The sequence below is a fragment of the Nannospalax galili genome, unplaced genomic scaffold (genome assembly GCF_000622305.1).
Source record: "Nannospalax galili isolate Female #2095 unplaced genomic scaffold, S.galili_v1.0 scaffold413, whole genome shotgun sequence".
In the NCBI taxonomy this organism is placed as follows: Eukaryota; Metazoa; Chordata; class Mammalia; order Rodentia; family Spalacidae; genus Nannospalax; species Nannospalax galili.
This window is the reverse complement of record NW_008333889.1, coordinates 2,544,748-2,569,671: the sequence shown is the minus strand read 5'-3', so window position 1 is coordinate 2,569,671 and position 24,924 is coordinate 2,544,748. Positions and strand designations below refer to the sequence as shown.

The following is a 24,924-nucleotide window of genomic DNA, read 5'->3' as shown; positions in this document are numbered from 1 at the left end:
GAAAAAGAAAAGTGGTTGAAATCAAGGCAGGTGAATGTTTTGCTGACACAGTGCATGAGTTAACAAAAATGGCTATTCTGTCTTGAAAACAACTTTTTCCATGCGTTTAGGACTATACATGGAGTAGTGATTGTTACCACATATGGGTTTCCCATTATATGATGAAAGCTATGCCATTCTCCTGTGCTCTTTTGGTTGATGTATGTGTCTCAAAAAATCAATTAATATTCCTCAATATTGTTGCTGAAAGCTTGGAGAGTGACATAGGTAGAGAGGTGACTACGATAGGAACAATACAGTGTGCATTGCAGTTGCAAAAAGAAGAAAAGAGAAGGAAGTGAGGGGGTGGGAAGCGAAAGGGGAGGAAGTAAGCAAGGAGAGGGAGAGGGGAAGGGGCGAGGAAGCCCTGGAATGGAAGGGAAGCAGATGACTGTCCTAGGAGATGAAAGGACTGAATTTTCAGCAATAAGCCCTTTCTGGAAATCGATACGCAAATTGCTCATTTGTAAATGATTATGACAGTTACGGTCATCTCCAGACACACTTATTTCTGCCATTGTTTTGTTGAATCTGGCCTGGAATCCTGACCTTGTCACACGGCATTTGAAGATGAACGTTTTCTTCCTTCCAACTTCATTCTCCAGTATTGGCTAAATATTTTGAGCAATCTAGGCCTTATACTGACAACAAAAGGGGAATTGGTCAATTTTCCCATCACCTCCAAAAATGATCTTGATACAATACATTATATTAAACTGAAATCAGCCCACAGAAAGCATAAATTCAGGTGTGAAAGGAGAAAGAGTAGATAGTCAAAGCCCTGATGAACTGTTAAAGCTGTTCTGAGGGTTTCAACACCTCTGTGCTGCTCTCAGAGAAGCAGATGAAAGAGCATCTCAGTGCAACAGTTTGGAAAGGAAATTTGGTAAAACCTATCAACAAACACACACACACACACACACACACACACACACACACACACACCACCCTTTGACACAAAAACAACTCTGTTAGAAATTCATCACGCAGAGGTTCAAAATAGACAACCTTGCTTGGATGACTAAGGATGCTTTACATTTTTAATTGGAGCTAGACATGGTTGTGTACACTTATAATCCTAGCACATGAAAGGCAGAAGCAGGAGGATAAGGAATCAAAGGCCAGCCTCAGCTATATAGTAAATTCAGGGCCAACCTCGGCTACATAAGATTCTGTCTCAAAGCAACAACAACTAAAATTTAAACGGGCTGGATTTGGGACTACATACCTATAATCATAGTTTCTCAGAAACTGAAAACAAGATCACAAGTCCAAGACCGGCCTGGGCAACTAAGAAAAACCCTTTCTCAAAAAACCTTAATTAAAACATCAGAGCTCAAAAGATAGCTCAGCAGTTGCTGCTCTTCCAGAGAATGGGAGCTTTTCCCTGCACTCTTGTTGGACACAAACAGACATACATAAATAAAAATAAAATAAATCTTTAACAACTAGAAAAGAAGGGGCTACAGAGATGGCTCAACGGTGAAAAGGTCTGACTGCTTTGGCGGAGGTTCTAGGTTTCATTCCCAGTATCCACATGGCAGTTGACAAGTGTCTGTAACTCCAGTTCCAAAGGATCAGACGCCCTCTTCTGGCCTCTGAGGGCATTACACATATGTGGTGCACTTACAAACAGGCAAAATGCTCATAGAGTAAAAACAAATAAATCAAAAAACTTAAAAACAGAAAAGACTCGTGAAGTAAATCAGTGGTAGAACATTTATCTGGCTTGCATGAAACCCAGGATTTAATCTTCAATACTGAAAAGCCAAATTAATCAGTAGTTGGCCGGCTAAACAAAGCATACTGCATTTATATAATGGCATATTACACAACCATATAAAATACTTGAATCTATGCATCTACACATGGATGAAATACCCAGATGTGGTAAATTAAATAAACTAGGTAGTGAGGTGTGTTCTTCTAGATATATTAAAATACATGTAAATACTTAGCTTCTGGCAGGAAATATTACCAACCATTGACTGCAAAGCATAGGCAGGGGTTAGCCCAGGGTCAGAGTACTTGCTTTGCATGCATTTTGAGGTATTAGTAATTTTGTAATAATCACACATCTACTTTCTATTTTAATTTTTTTACTAAAAAAAGAGCATTCCAGAACGTGAGACTAAAGATAGTGTGCATGTGTGTTGTTTATAAAGGGATAAGTAGTCTTTTTAGTGCCCAAGTCATCCCAGTTGCTTTGTTACATAAACTTGCTAATGAGTCATCCAAATAGAGTGGTCACCAGAGTATACTCTCCGGGGAGGGAAAGACGTTCCTTCCATGATATTCAGAAGGCAGCCAGGAGACAGAAGTTACAAGGACTAGAATGCCAGAAGTCTCACTGAACACTCAGTTTGCTTGGTATCAACCTCCCTGTAACCAATGACCACATGAGTGACCCCCTGAAAGTCCCTAAGAGAAGAGCAGTCTCTGTGTGGAAATGCTTTGAAAAGTAAAATAATCTTCTAAATCTGTCTGAATAGGTCACTGTGGTCTTCCTTTCAAAATTCAAGTGAAATCTATATCAGATGAATATGTAATTATTCAGATTATACATTCATCTGCACTGGCAAACTAAATAAACTCAGGGAGTTTTGGTTGTTTTTCAGAGATTTTGTTTTTTTGTTTCTTAAGATAACATTATTCAGCATGGTTTCTCTTTTGGCCAATTTAATAGGATAACTAAATTAAAGGTAAGTTAGGAGATACAAGGAATAGAAGAATAGTGAATTTAAAAAGAGAGGGTGGTGCAAGGAGGGAGGGAGGGAGGGAGGAAGCAAATCAGGCAGCGAAGGAAGAGAGGAGGGGAAGTGGCAGTTGGTTCTTGGGTAAGTTAACTGATTTTTAAAAAGATGTTAGTTTCAAAGAAAATGAATTGGCAGCTTCTTTGCTGGGCTTCCACTTCATTAAGTTACTCAAATTAGAATAAGTGAAAATATAAGTCAAGAAATACTGTTATTTTCCTCTTGACAGAAATGAGGGCTAGAATAATAAAATAAATCTATCTTGCCATAAAGAATAATTGCAATTCTTATAAGCCAGCTCCACAGTAGTCAATAATAAGACACTCAAAAATGGTTAGAAGGACAGTTTTCAGATGTTGCATGTGGAATGCTGCCTTACTTTTAAAAACATGTCCTCCGACAGTAGGATTGCACAAGGGTGCATTTTGGGGGCCTGTAATATGGCTCAATGGCAAAAGGCCTTGCTGTGCAAGCCCCACGACCTGAGTTCCATCCCCAGAACCCACGTAAAGGTGGACGGCAAGAATCTACTCTACAAAGTTGTCCTCTGACCTCCACACAAGTGCACTGTTGCATGCATGCCACACACCTCATACACAGTAATAGCAAATGATATTTTTAAAAGAGTTCATGTTCTGACTTACAGACGTTGTTCATAAGTGTTCACAGGGTGTTCTTTTTTGTTTTTGTTTTATCTCCTGTAGAAAGCAAGGCTGGCCAGGATCCGAGCAGCCAAAAGCGGAAGTGCAAATGCTTACATGCAGAGCAAGCGGAATGGTTTGCTCAGCAACCAGCTGCAGGTACAGCAAGTCCTTCACTTTTCTATAAACATCGCTTCACCCCTGTGATGGAGATTTGTTCTGCTTAACTGTATGATCTCACTATGGATGTTTAGGAGAATGGCTACTGGAATGACAAACGTTGTTTTCCTAACTTCCGGCTATACATTCTAGTTGACTATAACAGGGTAGAGACTGTGCTACTAGGTATTGTCATTGAATCACGATTATTATTTCTGAGAAGTACTTCCAGTTCAGCACTGTCCACTGTGACACCAGCAAAGTGAAAAACCTGTCACTCAAATGCTTAATTCCCTTAATATCAAAATATTCATGTTCCTGGGGCTGGAGAGATGGCTCAGTGGTTAAGAACACTAGTTGTTCTTGCAGAAGACCCGGGTTTGAATCCCAGCACCCACATGGCAGATAACAACTGTCCATAACTCCAGTCCCAGGGGATCCAAAAGCCTCTTCTGACCTCCATGAGCATTACACGACACAAGTGCACTTAACCTATGTGCAGGCAATACACGCATACACATAAAATAAAAATAATAAAACTTTTTTTTTAAGTTAAAAAAAATACTCATGTTCCTTAAAGTCCAATTTGACAAGGATCTAGGTGAGGACAAGGATATCTTTATTTCTGAACTCTCCAGAGAACAGCATTCATTCACTATTAAGAAAATCACAAGGTCAAAGTAGAACTTGAACTTCTCTTACAAGCAAAATCTGTAGGATGTAGGATTCCAACTGTCTTTCCTTAAAGTAGCTTTTATGTCAGTGGAAGCAAGGATGGTTTCAGGATGAGCTAAGTACAAGGTTAACTCCAAAGATAATGGCTCTCAGGCTTGCAAAGGTGTCTAGTCTTGAATGAGTAAAAGAGACTTAAATTTTCCATTCAGGCAGATGTAGTCTAAAACACCAAACAGTTAATTTGATAGAGATGTACATGCTGATCACCCCCCCATAAAAAGTAATTATAGATTTGTCTCTCTTTAGTTAAGAAGAGTAAAATGTCACCAATTAACCTCAGAAAATAGACCAGACTTCTCTGTGCACATGCATAGTCCACAGTTTGCGAATTAAATAGTGTTGTTCTTTTCTGTGTTAACAGTCCTCAGAGGATGAGCAGGCATTCATTAGCAAATCCGGCTCCAGCTTCGAGACCCAGCACCACCACCTGCTTCACTGCCTGGAGAAAACCACGGTAAGCACATCGCCCTACTGCAGCCCCAGTGCTCAACAGTGATTCTATTCACTTCTGTGCATGTTTCCAAGCAGGATCTGAGTCCCTGCGTCCCTGGAAACTATATGCTAAGGCACACTAAAAGAAAAATCTACATTAAAAATCTACACTATTTGAAATGACTTGTAACAATTCAACTTGGAAATTGTTATAAATATTAAACTTGCTTGATCCTTAGTGGTTATAGTAACTACAATCCTTCAAATAAACAAAGAGGATGAAGAGAGAATGCTCTTCCAGTGTCTAATCAATCAGAACTTCTTCATTTGTAAAATTCTGATTACAAAGGAAAAAAAAATGATATCTCAAAGGTTCCTGAAACCTAAAGTACCAAAGCAGTAGCAGAACAAAAGGATAGAGAGAGAGAGAGAGAGAGAGAGAGAGAGAGAGAGAGAGAAATAAGCACCTTTTACTCACAAGTGTAATGGATAGATATAGATGGTTTAAAATAATGCACTTTTAGCCGGGTGTGGTGGCGCACACCTTTAATCCCAGCACTTGGGAGGCAGAGGCAAGTGAATCTTTGTCCAGCCTGGTCTACACAGTGAGTTCCAGGACAGCTGGGGCTACAAGGAGACCCTGTCGCAAAAAGACAAAAAAAAGAAAAAAAAGGCATTTTTGTACAAAAAGATGGTGCACTTAATCACAGTGTCCCTGGATGGGGAGGAGTGAGTGGGTCTTCATTGCACACTATCTGTGGGCATTCTTCCACAGCATAGTCATCCATTCCTAGCTACTTGTCCATGGAGATCACAGTTTGCCACCACACAGATGAACAGAACATTCACTGAATGTCAATCAGGTCAACTTACCAGAGGCACATCACAAGCATTTGAGATTCCCATGATTAGAAGTTTCTAATCAACTTCTTTACCAACAAATGAAAATTGCTTGCCTACTATGTATCCAGTAGTGAGCAGGTCCAAGGTACCAGGAAGTCAGTATGGCCTCCACCTCCATTAAGCCTCCCTTGTTAGGGCAAACCAGGAATGAAGGATATTACCAGAGAAGTGTGGTGAGCAGTAGAAACCAGGAAGGGGCTTAGAGTGGGCAAAGCCATGAGCAGACAGGCTAGGGAAGCCTTCCTGGGAAAGGTGACATCTCCAGGAGGGACTAAAGGGATGTGAGTGCAGGAAGAAGGCCGACACAGGACCTGGGAGGAAGCAGAAGAATCTGAAGGTCACCAGAAGGTAGAGATGGTATAAGTGGAGGCCAAGAGAAAGACAGCGGCCAAGTTCACACTGTGTGTATGTGATGATTCTAAGATAGATTGTATTTAAATTTTAAATAAAGACAAGTATAGATTTCTAACTTAATAGAATAATGCTTAGAGATGTAAATTATAAATTACTGGTAGAACTATTTGTTCCTGTCTTATTCTTTCTTTCTCATTATTTTACCACTTATTAATCAAAAATATCTTTAATCCAAGCATAGTGACATATACACCTCTAGTCCCAGCACTCAAGAGACAAAGGCAGGCAGAATTCTATGATATCAAGGCCAGCCTGATGTACATAGCAAGTTCCAGGCCAGCTGGGGCTACAGCAAGACCCTGTCTTTTAAAAGCTAAGCAAAAAAAAAAAAAAAAAAAAATGTCTTTAGCAACAAGAAATCTAGTTTAGTTTGAGCTACAAAAAAAAATATTAAATGACTAGAAGAAAAAGGGTATCTTGATTCAACCGTTGATACAAAAGGAAAAAAAAAAAAAAAAAAAAAAAAAAAAAAAAAAATGTCTTTAGCAACAAGAAATCTAGTTTAGTTTGAGCTACACACAAAAATATTCAATGACTAGAAGCAGAATGGTATCTTTTATTCCAGTCACCAATGAGATGTCAGATCTTCTGTGTGATTACTTGTGTCATGTGTGACGCATGCATTGTAAGAGGGAAACACAGGTTAGGCACCTTAGTGCACTATTTTCTTCTCTAAAGATTAATATTTAACATGAAATTCTGTCACGCAATCATATTGTTCTCTGGACTCTACACAGTGTGATGTTAAATTCTGTGATCTCCAAAATGCTTCTCTCAGCAAATGATAAAATGAGCAACTAAGACAATGTATTTCCCATTAGCTCATAAACTGCTTCAATTGTTTTACTAATATTTTAGGAAGAGCGATGGTTAAGTGAAATTCAGAATGTGCAAAGTCTTCCATTGTAAGGCTATTTCCCCGCACACAAAGATAAAATCGTAATTGAAGTCATTCTTCAGTAATTCAGACAAAAAGATGTTTGCCCTTACATTTCTGAGGCAAAATTTTATGTAGGCATTTCAGGAAGCAACTCTTTACTAGATATTTGTAAGTTAAAATTTATACAGTGATCTCTAAAATATGGTGTTGTGAAATAATGACCTTTACTGTTTGCCTCTGAGTTGGGATTTAGGAAGATAAAGATGAATATAGACAGAAATCATAGGTACAGCCAGTGATGCACCATATAGTTAGGAGGTCACAAATCTTGTAATTAATCCCTTGTGGGTCAAACATAATGACATAGTTTTATAGATATATACATGCATATATATTACATACTTTACTAAAAAGTCCTATTTTTCTATATACTGGGAATCTAGATCACATCTAAAGAAATGGAAGTGTCTAAAGTATTTGATTGTTAGTTTAAAATGTTTTATCCCCTGTGACATACTTGCTGACATATAACAGACAATCTAACTCAGGACATTTTATTACAATAAAACTTTCATAAATCTAGTCTGCTTAAAAGACTGAAGACACTGTGAATTTAAAAATTCCCTCTGGATATCAGTTATATTCATTTAAAGAGTTTTTCTTTAGTTTATAATTTCCTGATCTTATGCTTAAATTGTAATAATAAACAATCAACTTGCACATGACAATCTCTAGGTATAACGAGAAAGATTTGATTTCCCCATAAATGGCCCCCAGAAAGATTTTCGGTGTTTTAGTCTTTATGAAAATCACTTTATTTCATTTGCCCTTTAAATCAAGTCAAACTGAGCATGAAAATGTTTGAGTTCTTAAAAGCAATTACATTTATTCTTTTTTTAAAAAAAAAAATGACCATTTCCCTGCCTTCTGATTTTCTTACAACTCTGATGTAGAACCATGAATTTGTGGATGAACAAGTCTTTGAAGAGAGCTGCATGGAAGTTGCCACTGTCAATCGTCCTTCAAGTCACAGTCCCTCTATCTCTTCACAACAAGGAGTCACCAGCACTTGCTGCTCAAGACGACACAAAAAAACTTTCCGCATTCCAAACACCAATGTGTCAGGAAGTCACCGAGGCAGCGTGCAAGAGCTCAGTACAATTCAGATCAGATGTGTGGAGAGAACACCACTATCCAACAGGTAGCTGGGATTGATCTGTGCTGTGTACACACCTGTCCTGGTTCACAGACTATCTCCCCTGTAGTCATGGTGTTACTGACATGGCCACTAAATCATAACTCCTAGGGAAGGAAAAGAACCAAACAGACAGAAGAGAAAAGCATGCTCATTAAGAATCAAATGTTGCATTTAGGAGGCTGAAGAGATGGCTCAGGGGATAAATGCTTCCCATGGAACCCTAAGGACCTGAACTCAAATCCCAAGAACCCACATAAAAGCTGGGCAGACATGGCAGTCACGCATAATCCCAACACTCAGGAGACAGAAGCAGCAGATCACAAGGGTAAACTGAGTAGCTAGACCAGCTGGAATTGGTAATCTTTGAGTTCAATGAGCAACGTTGCCTCAATAAATAAAATGGAGAGTGAGGAAGACAGCTAACATCAGCTTCAGACCTCCATTCACACATACACATGTATCCACACACATGCAAAAGTTCATACACACATACACACCACACATACACACATAAAAAAGATCACATTATATCAGTATTGAAAGCAGAAGAAAATCTGGTCTGATACACACAAATATGTTTTTATTTCTTCAGTTTTGCAATTTTGTATTTGATCAAGGACCTGTATGCTCAGGAGCCCCTATGTAAACTCAGATATCCTGAGTTGCTAGTCCACACCCCTACCAGAGACAAATGAAAACTGTATCATATAATATATGATAGAATGTGGGACATTATATCATATATCACCTAAGACTTAACACATTCAATGTAGAGGTAAAAATTAAAATTTCTACACCAATCTATTATTTTGCTCATAAAAATATGTTTTTCCAATTAAACACATACAAAAAGACAAGTGAAATACTAAAATTGTTTACCTATGATTCATGTGCAACTTTTATATTAGTAATCACAAGCATGTGTGATAAACGTGCTACATTAAAACCGTGCAAGGCACTAAAAAGATGAATTTCTGCCAACTCTTTTACTTTGCTCTTTTAATTTGAATATCATGGATTCTCAGATCAGCACTCTCTAAACTGTTCACTTGTCTCTTGGCTCTCAGTGATCTGTACTGAAAGTATGGGTGGGATTTTGAATTCAAATCATGTTAGCTTATAAAGATTGGGTGTCTAAAACTAGAGTGTTAAGTTTTAGAGCAATAATAAATATCTGTCCTTAAGATATTTTACCTCTACACTCTGTACATTCATGATAAAATCTAGAAGAGAATGGAAAGCTATTTAGAAAAAAATCTTAAGATGTGAACACTTTGTTTCACAAATTAAAATAAATTAAGCATAACATCTGTGGTGAGAATGTCACTCATGGACGCTCCAAGGCTTTAGCTTGTTAGACCTAACTTTTTAAGGTTCTTAACACATAACCATTGTTAAGCTTTTGAGACACTGTGTATTTCAAAATGACACCATAACTAAGATTCTATGGTCAGAAGTATTACAAAATCCATGGTATGCTTTTGTCATGATGGAACCTCCAGCCTCTCACAAATCCTGTCACAGAAAACTATCTTGGTTAGCTTGTCTTGTGCTGTCCAGATGTTCACTGAGCTTTTCTTTCCTGCATTTGTATAGAATATGCCTAGGGAAACAATTGATTTAAGTAAGTTGAGCAAGTTTTTAAGAATGCATTTCATGTTAATGAACTGAGTAACGTTCAAGATAACATATTAAGTTTGAGTGCTTCATTTTTTGAACATGCTATTTCTTCTTCAGTGTTTAAAAATATTACTTACTAGCAGTAAAATTCATTTTCTCCACTTATATGAAGAACAACTTTAAATAACTTACTTGTTTTTGCCCCCATCAGCCGATCCAGCTTAAACGCCAAAATGGAAGAGTGTGTTAAACTAAACTGTGAACAACCTTACGTGACTACAGCAATAATAAGCATCCCAACACCTCCAGTGACCACACCAGAAGGTGATGACAGGCCAGAGTCTCCTGAGTATTCAGGAGGAAATATTGTCAGGGTATCTGCATTATAAGACAACTGGTACAGGTTTAAGAGAATTTGAGCCCTGGCTATGGAAAGAATCTGCATTATAAGACAACTGGTACAGGTTTAAGAGAATTTGAGCCCTGGCTATGGAAAGAATCTCGAAGTAGAAGAAAGAAGAAACAATAAACCTTTTTTTCAGATTAAGATGGCAAAGCAAGAAGGTTGGTAGCAAAGCAAAAGTAAAGCTTTCAAACTTAAGGGTGCGAATGAAGCCACCAAATGGCATTTCTAGACAGAGTCTGACCTGTCCCATAGAGGAAGACTCTGTGGCCCTTTGACTTTGCGAATGAGCACACTGAAAGGCCACCTATCAATGCTTCTTATGATCAGAACTCTTTTTTAATAAAACAAATAAAATGAATCTTTGAACATAATGTTCCAGTTGAATGCAAAACAAAAAAATATGGAAAACATTTTGATAAAAATTTTTCCTGTTAAAACCATGAACATTGGCTCTGGTAAAGATTATTATAGATGAAAAAACTCATACAGTCCATTTGTATTGACTGAAGGAAACCATCCTAATGCATGCTAAAATTCTTTGGAGCAGTGATCTCAGTTTCCTTATGTTGTCTTCAGAATAGGCATGATAAACTATAATTGTAGAAAGGGGAAATTTCTGTGCACTTACAATGAGCTGATTGTTGATGTTCCATGGTGGGCTGTGCAAATAAGCTCCTTTTAGTACCACAGTGTTTCTCATGGGGATAGTCACTAGTAAATCTGAAGCGTTCAGATATTTCAGTATGAATTCTTATTTAACCTTGCACCTAGTCTTTGCTACAACTGCAATAATTCCTTCTATCTCTGTTGTATAAGGAATCGGAACATTTTTGTTTGAACTTTCCATATCTTCATGGATACAGTAAGAGCTGCATTCATAGAAAAACTTGTGTTGTGGCCAGGTTTTAGTGACTTTTTAATCCAAAACTACTGTGTTATAAATGTTTTTCAGTAGTATTCTTTGGTTCACTGTATTCCTGTGACCTGGTACGTTATCTGTTCCCAGATTTCTATAGCATCTTTCTATCGGTTTATTATTATAAACAGGATTAGCGTTCAGCATAGTACAAATGAATTTCCTACTTTTGTATTCCTCAAAAAGTTACTGTAAGTAGATTGTCATTAATACCCTTGTCAAAAACTAGAGTAAAGGAGTTGAAACCTGTGAATTTTCTCTGACGTCTTTGCTATTTGTGGAAAAGCCCAGACACTGGAAGCATCAGTATGTGTTTCATGAAAAGAGTCAACTGGGACTAAAAATCACAGGAACAATGATCTCAGACTCTTTCTTGATGTTTTGTTTTGCTTTAGATCTTGAATACATTTTGAGAATAATAAAATGCAGAGATATATTGGAGTGCTTTCTGTAGCAATATTTGATGAAAGCATGCTTTCGATGCCATTCAAGAAAGCAACAAACACCAATCTATCTCAAAAGACGCCTGTGTACCACAAGGCTTGATGTTCTCCACTAAATCCGGAGAACAGAAGTTTGATGATGCAAAGCTGACCTCTATGTACATTTAAGTGAAAAGTCTTGATACCTTTTCACCCTTAAAATATATCAGCAGACTTGTCTGCACGTGATGGTGTAAAAAAGTTTTATGTCAAATGAAAAGTTTTGTTCATTCCAAGCCACCACTGTAAGGACTAAAGCTTAGTTTCTATACATGGAAAGAATTAATAATTATCCCTCTATCATGGAGACTTTAAAATGCTTGTCACAGTTTATCATAAAAAGGGATTAATCCAGCCATTTTCAGGTAAAGCCAGAAATTGTTGCTTCCTGTTTATATAATACCTTCTAGAACAGTGCTATGCACACAGTAGATCTTCATAAATAGCTGAGTAACAGAAAGATGAACTCAGCTATCACTTGGGAAGCACTGGCTTTATTCCTAGTGTGTCTTTTAAAAATTTACTAATCTTCCTGCAACGTGAATATTACCAGTTCTATTAACACCTGCCTCTTGTCACTTTATGCTTCTAGAGAAAATATGTAGTGAAACTTCTTTGATGGCACTTATTGAAAACCTCTTAAAAATAGACTAAGGAAACTCCAATCAGGAATACTTAACATCTTTTGATTCCCAATTAGAAGTTCTGTTTTCATGTTCTTAATAATACATAAAATAAAGTGCAGTTAGATTACTTTGGTTGATAATTCTTCCTCTTTTGATTTGTCATTTATCCCAAATTATTAATTTCATTAGATTTATGGAAAAGAAATAAAAAACCTTTTGGTGTTTTAGGAGATTTAAAAATATACTGTGTTGGTGGTGAATGACTCTTGATGACTGTGTTAAGTGCATCTGTATTGTAAGTGAAATGTAATTATTTCTGTGTATCATATGGAGTAACTAAGGTCATTGTTTTTTGGCAATTTTGTTTGGAATTCATATATCTTATTTCAAAGGATAGCATAATACCTGCATTATGCTGGAAACAAATAGATCTTTGGAGAATACTTAAATAAAACATGTGCATGCTTGAACAGGACAACATGGTTGACTGTGGCCCTTTTTATTGATTTCATTTCTTTCCAAAAGATGTGTCACATTCATAATAAACCTGAATAAGTCTGTGCCTCATGCAGACTAAAAGAACTCCACACTTAGACTGTCCAAACTGGTAGAGATAATAACTTTTGTCCAACAGTGGGACATTAGGAAGAGACTGTCACAGGAAAAAAAAAAAAAGATATCATTTAAGAAAGCCCAATCCTTGAACTCACATACAGCTTCACCATCATTACTTGTATCAAGTAAAAAGAAGCTCTGAGGTAGGAAAATTAGTAAGAAAGTTAAATTCTTGGTCAAGTAGGGGTCTTTGTAGGAAAATGGGGGGTGATTCATATGCCTGTAGATATATGTGTGTACATAGATGATAGGAAGGTAGATAGACAGATGATTGATAGATAGATAGATAGATGATAGATGATGATGATGGTGATGATAGATGATAGCTAGATAGGAGATAGATGATAGATAGATATAGATAGATGATAGATAGATAATAGATATAGATGATAGATAGAAATAGATAGATGGTAGATGATAGATAGATAGATAATAGGATATAGATAAATAGATGAAAGATAGATGATAGATAGATAGATAGATAAGATAGATAGATAGATAGATAGATAGATAGATAGATAGATGATAGAAACAATCAGAATTTTACACCATTTTAAAAAGTATATACATACTGATAGTCTCTTCAATATCTTGGAGGGGACAAAAAGGATAAACAGTAAGTTCTTAATAAAAGAAAGAAAATAAGCAACCCATTCAATACAGAGACTGATTTTAACTCATGCTATATGTAATTCTTTTGTTATATAGTCTCCATACTTTTTGCTAATTATTTTCCATGACAGGCTGTGATTTATTGAGGTATCAATTCTACATTAAAAAGACTCATTATACCTCCCTTGTTCCTTCACCTTAATCACAACAATAGCTTAGAAATAGCCTCTGGGGAGTTATATTGATGTCTGCCAGCAACATTGCTTAAAAAAAATTTTTAAGTAGTTCTTGGTATCAAATACATGAGACCTCTGAGTCCCATAATACAGAAATCCCCCTCTACCCTAAATAGTTATTGAAGTGTTTGTTTTATTAACTCGCAGGTACAAGGATGGTTATTGCACTGTGTAAACCTCCAGAGAATTTTCAACACAGCTGCGTTCTATCTCAGTTTGTTGCATTTAGGAAAGTAAAATTTTTTTCTGTGGAGTTATTGTTTTTAATTACAAGGAATTATTACTTTAACAATAATTTTGCTTATGATGGTTATACTTATTACAAAGGTTACTAATTGAAGACAGCATTTGATCCATGCTTTCGAATCCTTTGATTTTTACTGTATGCTTTGAATTCTCCCTCTTTCTCTTCAAACACTAGTTATTTTTGGTTGCCTCTTCCTTTCTCTAATCAGTTCTTCTTGATTTTCTATGGAAATTCATTAGGTAACTACTGCTCGTTCTATCCTTACCCCAGTTTACTGAATGCATTCATAAACTGGACAGTGTGTTAGATACTAGAGAAACAGTGATTAACAAACTATTACAGATCTCCTGACGCGATGGATCAAAGCATTCAGATTCTCCTTGCTACTCACAAGCTTACAGTGCTAGTTTCCTTTCTGCCATGTTCCCACATTTTTTGCTTCAGTCTCCTGAAGACAGTTTCTCAATAAGCACTGTATGAAAGCAATGTTCTTCAAAGTACTTTCTCAAATCTTCCCATTATGCTTGAAATCCTCTCTGTGTAGACCATGGTTCTCTTTCGACCACTGGGGAGAAAAAGCCCTCAGAGAAAACCCAGGAAACATGGAAAGATGAAACATACCAAAAATGGAGGCAGAGTTTCATGTCTCTAATTTAATCACTGGGGGAAAAAGAAATGCTTTCTCCAAGTATCTACCCTATGCTGCACATTATAGTTTCAGGGAATGTGAAGGAAGCTGTTACAGATTTTATCCAGGAGTAACAATGCTTCTATGAGTTTTTGTACCACAGCTCAAACTAGTTCATCTAATTAATCCTATGGAAGTATCTGAGATGGCAGGATATTGAAAGTGCTTACCCAGAAGCTCAACACAAAGATGAACCTAGGTCATCTGTGGCAACTCTGATACATGGACTGCCTGAAAGACAGTATGGCATGAATGGGACCGAAGAGTCAGAAAAGATTTGGAGGAACCCTGGAAGACAAGGAGGGATGTTGCTAAGTCTAAAGGATGGTAGACAAATGTTCTTTAGTTTGATTTTAATTGATGATCTAGCTTTTTAACATTAGGTTCCAACTCACTTAATTGCTTTGTTAGAGTTACAAATTCTAACACCACACAGGTTTCTTAAGCCATTTTCGGTTTTTAATAATTATTCTCAGAGAGAATGCTCAATGTCACTCAAACTATATGAACAACAGAAAGGAAGACCCTAGACAGCAGAATAACAAACTAGTAAAAAGAATTTTAGAAAGGAGATATAAGAGTCAAAGTTGAAAGAACTTTGAATTGGGTCAATGAATCAGTCAATTTTCCCAATCAGAGAACCTTCTTAGAAAGACGGAAGATTTTTATCAGAATATAGAAAAACTTTCAAAGTTAAAACATATGTATACATGACAATTTTACATAAGACTCGAGCTGAATCTATAATATTTTTTTATCCTCAGCCAACCTGGTAAGAAATCAATGCACAAATCATAAAACTCAAACCCTAACACAGTATTTTCAACATACAATTTTTAAATAGATTTACAGTGAGCAATAAATAGTGATTATAATAAGCATGAAAGTGTAAAAACAGTGCACCAAACCATTAGATCATTAGGTAACTGCATTAGTACTTTTTTTGTATATAAAACTTTAAAAGTGAAAAATAATGAGTCCAAGTTGGGTGTGGTGATGCATGCCTTTAATCCCAGCACTCTGGAGGCAGAGGCAGGCAGATCTCCGTGAGTTCAAGGTCAGTCTGGTCTACATCATGAGTTGCAGGTCAGGTGGGGCTACAGAGAAGATACTCCTATTGTAGAGAAACGGTGAAATGGTGGTGCTGTTGTTTCAATGGGCACAAAGGCTAAGCTCTGCTGCTTGCAATGTTGTTACAACAATCAACTTAATCTTTTTCTCAATCGAAAAATGCTCCTTACCGTGAATAACTGTGCTGTTAAGACATGCTTCCAGTTTGGCTATTGGTGAACTAAAATAAAATGGAAACTAACTAGGCAAATATATTGCTATCTTATTGGCAAAGATTTTTCCAACAATTCAACATTAGTACATATTGACATAAGTTAGCAGGAAGAGAAAGAATTGTGTATTAGCACATCTGCCATCTCTCACCTGTTCTCCTTTTTGAGCAAATCCTGCCAAACTTTCGGTGTTGTGGATCAGGTCTGTAGTTCTAGCCTGTAGTATCTAATTGGCCCACAGTCCAAGTCCTGAGGGCTAGTAATAACGACATAGAAATATTTTTGAATTGTGTCAATAACCTCTATTCCTTTATTCATTATCTTTTGTAACTTCTTAAATTCTTGCAGACAAATCAGCAGGAATGGCAGCAGAGCACCTATATTTAATACCACATGAAAATAAGGTCCTGGGAGACTCAGATTGCCAAAATAACTGCATAATTTAACAATCCCAAATAAATATGATACAGTTAAAATATTCCTAGATTTTGCCATCAGCACAAACAATTCCATTTTTTCTATAAGTCATTGATATTTTTATTTGTCCCTAATAAAACAGAAAACTTCAATACAGTGTAAACACAGGCATTTGATTTATACAGAACTGTAGAAAATTTAATGTACCTTTTAAAATGGTACTTGGGAGGTAACTACTTGCCATAAAACTTCTTCTGTGGGTTTCATCGTTTGCTTGTTTTATGCTTGAAAATAACACGATCTATTAATAATTTATCTTTACTGTCTACTTTAGTCTTTCCATTTCTATCACTCAAATCATAAATTTACTATTCATTGTGTTACTATTATGCCTAAAACTTGTTTTGTTGAGGTGTAATCATCATTCTAAAGCCATGCATGTAAGAATGCATGTGTTATATACACCTTGACTTTGTCAAATTATGATAATAAATTATACAAATTTTAATGAGGTAAGTTAAAGCTTTAAAAATTCTTTTTAAATTACTGTAAAGAATAAACTTTCTCCAAATTGCCCTCAGAAAGAAACCACTTCTGTTTTTTTTCTAAACCAGAACTATGCACTAAGTAAGCCCTTACATAAAAATTACACCACATTTCAAAAAGAAGTATGTATGTATATAACAGAAAGATGAACTGTCAAAAAAGAAATACATCTATTCATCCACCTGTGCAAGAGCCAAGGAATATGGCTATGAGTGTCTGGAAGAACAAGAAACCACAGAGCATTTGGGGGTGCCAAGATTTAAAGCCTAGAAAGATTTGATATTAGGTCAGTTTCTCTAACATAACTAGAATTCAATACATAAGCAAAGAGTCTGAGAATTTAGTAAAATTTTAACGCAATTATTCACTATTAGATATAGACTTAAGAATACTGTACTCTCAAATTAATTCAATACATTTTCACCATTACCTATTGTATTAGTTACGTTTATGCTGCAACTTATGGGAGAAAGTTTATTTTGGCTTATGCTTCCAAAAGGGAGGCTCCATAATGATGGGGGAGGCATGGAAGCTGACAGGAAGTTGAGAGTTTACTTCTTCAATAGCAGACACAAACAGAGAGAGAAAACTGGAAGTGGAGTGAGGCTTTGAATGCTCAGAGCCGGCCCCTAGTGACATGCCTCCTCCAGTAAGGCCATACCTCCTAAAGGTGCCATCAACCTCCTTAAACAGTGCCACCAACTAGAGACCAAGTGCTCAAATGCATGAGCCTATTAGGGACATTTCTCATTCAAACCATCATACCTACATACTCTAATTATAGTATTACAGCTAAATTTATAGCGAATGCTGAGGTGATCGCAATAAACTCAATTTAGGAGGCTGAGATATAGGGCAAAATTCAAAATACAGTGTCTTTGGGTTATATGACTATCTCTGATTCTGATTAGGTTATTTTTATAAGTATTCTCAACTGTACTTAAAATTTAAACACAAATGAACTTCAGAGTGACAATTATTAGTTTCTAAATAATTTTTATTATGTTTATTTTTATTTTACAAGTATATTGCCAGCATGTGTGCAAGTGCACCTGTGTCATGCATTGCCCACACAGGTCAGAAGAGGATGTTGGATTCTCTTGGAACTGGACCTACAGAGGGTTGTTAGCTGTCATGTGGATGCTGTGAACTGAACCCAAGTCAGCAAGAGCAGTCAGTGCTCTTAACTGCTAAGCCATTATTTTAGCCAGCCCCAACTATTACTTCTAATTAGAAATATTTTTCAATCACTTCCCACACTTAGTAGAAAAATATATTCAATGTCCAAAATGCATCATAGAAGCTCAGTCTCAGAAAATGGTTTATCACAATATAAGAGGAAGCCAAACAAATAAACTAAACTGCCAGCACCATCCTCATAATAGAGATGCATAAAGTCATATAATAAATACATGCATGTTTGATGCTAATATAGTGGAGTATGCCTTTAATCCCAGCACTCAAGAGGCAGAGGCAGGCAGAGCTTTGTGAAATTGAGGCCAACTTTTTTCACATAGTGAGCTCCAGACCAGCTGGACTACAGAAAGACCCTGTCTTAAAATAAATGAGTATTTGATAAACTTACTATATTTATATTTTAATCATGTATTATGTAATATCTCTCACATCTCAAATAAAACTCAGGAAAGAAATCCTTGAAGGAAATAGTGAACATATGTGTGCACAGACACACATACGTACTGCATTCACAAATCTAGATAGGCAGAATGTGATGTTCCATTTGATTGATGACCTGAAGAAAATAAAATTTTAGTAAAATCTGGGTAAAAATGTCTTCTTCCGAGAAACTATTGCACCTTCTATTGTTTTGTTTTCTGTGTCAGTTTTGGGAAGTTATCATATAGCAATGTCTATGCTGGGCTGTAAATGACTCTCCCTAAAAGAAGCTATTAAAAGTAGCATTCTTAGTAACCAAGCATTATTATCTTTCCTCTACCTTCCTATACCATAGAAGCCTGAAACCTGCACTATCTCTACAAAGAAGACTTAAGATAGTAGCGATTTTGAGGACACAGATGAAGAAGAGAATTAGGTTGTTTATTGAACTACAAATTTGCTGAAATTTTGTGCTGGTTTTAAGTTACCTTTTAAGTAAAACAGTAGCTATTTATTCTTAAAATTTAATTTATTTTGTAGGTATATTTGCTTTAAATTTTAAGAAAAATATACCTGATAATAGGATTGTAAAAAAAATTTACTTTCTATTTTATAACCATAAAATTAAAGGGTACACCAAAGTTTCAAATCCTTATTCGTTAAACAGATCTATGAGCTTCTAACCTATTCTCATTCTCTCCAAATGGTTATGTTACTTTCTTAGGACTTTGTAACTTACAAGAGTCACAGATGTATAAACCCTGCATTCACTATCAACATTAATCTCTGTATATAAAACTTCATGGAGAACTTGAGACATGCCTAGAAAAGAGAGACAAATTCTCCTCATACGGTGGTGATGTGAAGTGTATGCTGAATATCAAACAGTGCCAAGTACAAGTCAAGAAAGTCATATATGCTTCCTCCATAGAAAGTACAATGTCTGAAACTTAAAGGATACCAATTTCAAGGAAGAAGTTTCTAAAGCTATGAACGATTTTTTCATGGGATGACCATTATATGACTTTAACTAAGGCTGAAGAAACACACCAAAAGATCAGACTCAGGTTCTCTGCAAAAGCACCCAGTGCTCTTAGCCAGCGAGAAATCTCTCTAGTCAGTCAAATATTCTTGACACATTAAATAAACCACTAGTTTATCATCTTTGTTTCCTATTTATTTACCTTTCATAGATAAATGTCAATATAAAGTTCTTTCAGTGACAATAACAACTGAAATTAATTCATTAATCAACCTCCAGTCTTTCTCTTCATTTAATTTCTCTGCTATGACCATGCAAGCTAGTATTAGAAGTATTTCCCAAGCAAGGAAGCCGAAGTGCAGAGAAATCATAACTTGCCCAAGGTCACATTGTGGTAATGATGGCAGGGATTCAAACCCAGTTTCAACTGCAAAGTCTATCTGCTTCCCTAAGAATCTTTCCTATCTGAACAATACACCTAAATGATCTTGAAGTTGAGTGCAACATGCAATTCCATTTTTTTTATTTAAAAGCAAAAGGACTGGAACCTCTTGTGACTCCTTACATTTGAGTCAGAGAACTAGTGGTTTTTTGCAGCACTGAGATGACTAGTATTTATATTCACATTTCACTCACATTATTAATCCAACACATATTAAGTATCTTATATGGGACAGATGCTCTGCTAGATACTTAAGATAAAACACAAGGCAGATATGATCTATGTCATTATAACATTTGTGTTTACTTAAGAAAATGATTAAACAAAGGAAAACGGGTAATATATAATTGCAAAAAGCAGTGTCATAATGGAATATTATGTACACCCTAAAGCAGATGACATAGGGGTTTGTAGTTAAGATTTCAAGCTCAGAAAAGCTCTCTTCGAAGAATAAAAATGATCAGGACCCAAAAGAGAAGTCCAAACCCTGAAAGAAAACTTTCTAGGCATACCTTAGTGACAAAATTATAGCCCATAGAATAGATAGAATTTTTTTCTATGATTTAGAAACCCATTAGAAAGCCCAGGTGGCTGAGTCGCAGTAAATTAGGGAATCAGTGACTGCAGGTCAGAAACCGGATAGGATACAGGGCACTGATGAGCTTACTGAACTTTGCACTTAAGAACATTGGAACTTGTTCTTGGTTCAACCAGAATCATAAAGAATTTTCAGGAAAAAGTGACATGATCCAATTTATGCTTTTAGGAATTCACCCTAGTTGCTATGTGCCAAAGAGTAAGTTGGAGGAAAGGGCAGAAGAAGAAGCCAAGAGACCAATTTGAGAGCCCATTACAGTAACTCAAATGAGAGGTGAGGTGCAGCTGATTTAAGGTGGGACCTGAGAGAGCTGTGTGATTGAAAGGACAGTTTGGAATTAAAGTGAAGTAGCCTGGGTAATGATTGATATCCGTGTGAGAGACAGAAAGCTGCCAATGTCTGATTTAAGCAGCTGATGGAAGAAAGCATCATTTGCTGAGATGATCATGAATTCTGCTCTGTGTATGTTCCCAAGTCATCCAAGAGGGTAAAATAATAGCAAAGAGAATCTGCATGTTCTTACCAAATGCTGACTATATGCCAAGCATGGTTTTAAAATGAGTGCATTTAAGAACTAAATTCTAATATGGTAAGAAAAGGATTGAGATCTGGATTTCAAACTCTGACTCCAAAGCCTGAAAACAAACAAAAAATGTTCCAGGGATTTCTCTTGTTTCTTTTAATAAACCAACTAGGCACAGCAGAATACAGTCCAGAAGAAGATCTGAGAGTTATTCATTGGGTAGTCAGCAGCACAGAGGAGAAAATTAAGTCCAAAGGTGTTGAGTAAGGCACAGAATAAGAGCAGGATTCCTGCCGTGAAGCAGAAGGAATGTAAGTACTGTGAGCATGTCCAGGACAGAAGAAAGCCAGGAGAACACGGGGAAACTTCGAGTGAGGTGAGTTTCCTCACTGAGCTGCTGACATGTACAGGAAGGTAGGAACTGAAGGAACTAGGGGAGTTTGAGTGGCCATTGCTTAGCTAAGCATAAGTACCCAACAGGAAACCTGCATGGGATTGAAGTTGCAAGAACAGAAAACACTCTTTAAGCGCTTGGCTACCAGTGCAGGTCAGAAATGAAGGGGTTAAAGGAGAGCCTGGTTGGGGGGATGGGGGTTGAGTTTTCTATTTCCTCAACATAATAGTGTATAAACTAACACATTTCCATCCTAGAACAATTATCTAACTCTGGAAAGGAAGATGTGGTTTTGCAGGAAAGAGAAGAGGAAGAATGAGGCATGTCTGAGAGAGAAGGACAGGCTGGACGGACAGATAAGTATGAATTCAGCACAGATGAGAATGGAATCTCTGAGGCAGGGGACTGGCTTCCTCTAGGGCACTGCTGGGGCCTCACTGAAGGAATTCCTGTGTGACTGTGTGCAACAGAGCATGAGATAGTCACTGAATGCACAGTGACCTCTGCTTGTGCCAAATGAGGGGTGACTGTCTCTGCTGGGCACAAACTAGTCCTCTCACTATTCTGAATAAAAAACAAAATTATCTAAACCTAAGAAACCCTGGGGGAAAGCTCAGAAGCACAGGGTTCTTAGGATGTTCTGTAAAACTTAGAAACTGACTTCTTCCCCAGTGTTTCCCAGTCCTATTGATGAAGGGCAGACCCTGGGATGCAGGGACATGTCACCTCAACCAGCACACCACCCACCAACAAGCAAGGCTCCTGGGGTTTCTTTTCCTGAGACCTTTTAACTCATTATTATATTTGGCTGTGGTCAACAAGGTTACAAGGAACACAGTCTAATTATAGCTCACAGGAAGATTCAGATGACTATGCAACTCTCAGGATATTTGCAATTGACAAGAGACCACTTAAATTAATGGATCTCTAGATAAATACAAACATTGAGATACAAGCTATCTGTGGTCCCTGGGTATTCTCCAGAATGCTCTCTGTTCCGCCTGATCTGTCTAAACAGCCTATCCTCCAAGATGGCTTTATATACAGCATCCATCCTGATATATACACAAACACACACATAAGTGTGAACTCAAGAAACACACTCAGGCATTCCCAAATGCACACTTAACACATCAACCCAGCAAATGCAAAATGCACATACACATAACACAGATGTACATGTGCACGTAGCTCATGTTTGTGGTAGAAGAAAGAGAATTATGGAGAGGAAGGGTAGGGATGGGAGAGAGTGTGGGAGAGAACTCTCAAAGTTCTCAGGGTGATAGTGATAGGATAGGCCAGAGTGGTAACTGTAGAGATAGAGTTTAAGAAAGATTAAGGTAAACATTGAAGGAAGTGCTCACAAGACTTGCTCAGGAATTAGCTATCTATCAAGGAAGAATTTAAAGAAGTGAGCAGATTTACTAAAAATGAGAAGACTGAAAGAGAAAAAAGGAACCCAGAGCTCTGTTTTAACCACACAACTTGTTCAATTGATCTGATCCGTGAGGAGAAGTCAAGGAGAAGCTGTATATATAAACTGGAATTGAAAGGTGAGGTCAAGGCTGAAGGCAAAATACGGGACTAATGAGAACGGAGATGACACGTAATGCGTGCATTGGATGAGGCTGTAAGAGGCATATGTTCATTAAGAGCCAGCATCTAGCCTTCAAAGGCATGCAAAGGAGGGACAGCAAAGAAAACAAAAGGACCTATCATTGAAGAACAGCAAGGAGCTGGAGAGCTTTCATCTGTTTTTATCAGTTTTACCAGTATGTAAATCAGCTGAAAAGGAATAAATCTACTTTATGTGCTCTCTCTTCTTGCATAAGCTGAGAATCGGGTAAGGCAAGGTTTTAAAGTTGTGTCTACAAATCCTTTGATAAGCCTCCATCTGAGAAATAGCTTATTTTCCTTCCCTGTGTGTGGGCTACATTTAATGACTCACTTCTAATTAATCAAATCTGGCAGTACTATGGGATAACACTTCAAGATTAGACTATAAAAAGACTGCAACTCTCATCTTAGCTCTTTCTTGTTGTGGATTTTTCTGGAGTCATTTGCACTGAGGTGAACTGTCCACTAGAGAGATGGTCCATGTACACAAATGAACACCATGACCAACAACCATAGTCAACTTGTTTACCATGTGTGTGAACCTGTCTGACTGGATCATTTATACCAGCTTGAGTCTTCAAGTGTTTGTAGCCTCAGTCCACATCTTTTCTGAATCTTCCTTGAAGACCTTAAAAGAGAACATGTTGTCCTCTGATATTGCTAAGCTTTGAGGGTAATGTATTAGGAGGCAATAAATGACTATATTAGAATAATGGAGCAGAAAATGTCATCTATCTATGTGTAATAAATCTCTTCCCAACATACTTATTGTTTTAGCCCCAAAGAGAAAAAAAGCTGGTAAGTATATTTGGAAAGAAATACTATGTTTTTCCACACAAAAATAAGGTCCCATGGTGTGTTTAACATCTTCCATTTTCAGCTATTCTGGTCAAAACATTGCCTAACTTGCATAGCTTTTCTCATAATGAAACATGACTTCACAGAGGCCAGTTCCAAAGTCTTATGGATTTGATAAGAATTCCCAAAGGGGATCACTTTAAATCTTCCAGACTCTCCTTGAAATATGAAGGTCAAGGTAAAGCATGTAGTAAAGATAAAGAGGCAGTGGGTATAACCCAAGGACCTCAAAGCCAAACTCCTCTCTGTGAGACCATGGAAGTTTGACCAGTGTTTTTAGCTGTGGTTCCTGCTTCTCTAAGATGCTCTGCCAGTCTTCTGTGGTGGGAGCATTAGATAAAATGAGGGCTGTGAAAACCCTTTTAATTTATAAGGTTTGAGGAAAATCACCCCCTCCCTCATGTCTATTCATTCCATCACTGGTATGCTGATGTGGAAACTGGATAGAGCCCAGTGACTCAGTGTGAGGATAGAGTGCATTTGGTCTGGTAACCTTGACTGTCCTCTTCCGCTTACTCACATACTAGATGAGCTTAGCATATGGTTTGACAAGGCACATATTTCTACGTAGGTGTTGTCTCCTCTTAGCCCCTTACACCTGATTCAGCTATTCTTAGATTTTACTTTCCTAATAGCTAAGTCTTTGTTCTTTTTTATAATTCTTGGTATGGGCTCTTTATCTGAATTAAACACAGAATCCCAGGGCATATCTGAACCTGAATCACAAAAGCTGCTGTTTTGAGCCTACCTACTCTCATTTCTCTTTGTTGAAACTATTGAACAAAACAACACTAATCACACCATGTAAGAAGGTGATCAATTAAAGGTGATTTGACTACATAAAGACCACATTTTGAGAGTCCTTTTACAAAAGAAAAACATTAAACAAAATGTGTGTTCTTTGTTAGTTATTGAGATAGCTGTGGTATCAGACATAAGATTTTCATTTATTACATTTCCTCTTGTAGCTTTTAACATGCCTAGAGAAAGCTGCAGGGCTCTGAAAAGGGATGATTAATACCACCAGACTGAGAGGATCACTTCC

General features: G+C 37.0%; 1 protein-coding gene across 2 annotated transcripts in view; it reads left to right on the top strand.

Moving 5' to 3' along the window:
• The window catches only part of Kcnd2 (potassium voltage-gated channel subfamily D member 2), a 553,215-nt gene extending 540,538 nt beyond the window's left edge, over window positions 1-12,677 (top strand). The window contains exons 3-7 of one of the 2 annotated variants that reach the window (XM_017797110.2): window positions 3,497-3,592; window positions 4,689-4,781; window positions 7,910-8,157; window positions 9,986-10,171; window positions 10,233-12,677. In XM_017797110.2, coding sequence (XP_017652599.1) covers window positions 3,497-3,592; window positions 4,689-4,781; window positions 7,910-8,157; window positions 9,986-10,163 — 615 coding nt within the window. In that variant the 3' untranslated portion in view covers window positions 10,164-10,171; window positions 10,233-12,677. Of the gene's footprint in view, window positions 1-3,496; window positions 3,593-4,688; window positions 4,782-7,909; window positions 8,158-9,985 lie in introns of both variants that reach the window. The other variant, XM_008828887.2, reaches the window with a different exon arrangement.
• The last annotated feature ends 12,247 nt before the right edge of the window (window positions 12,678-24,924 follow it).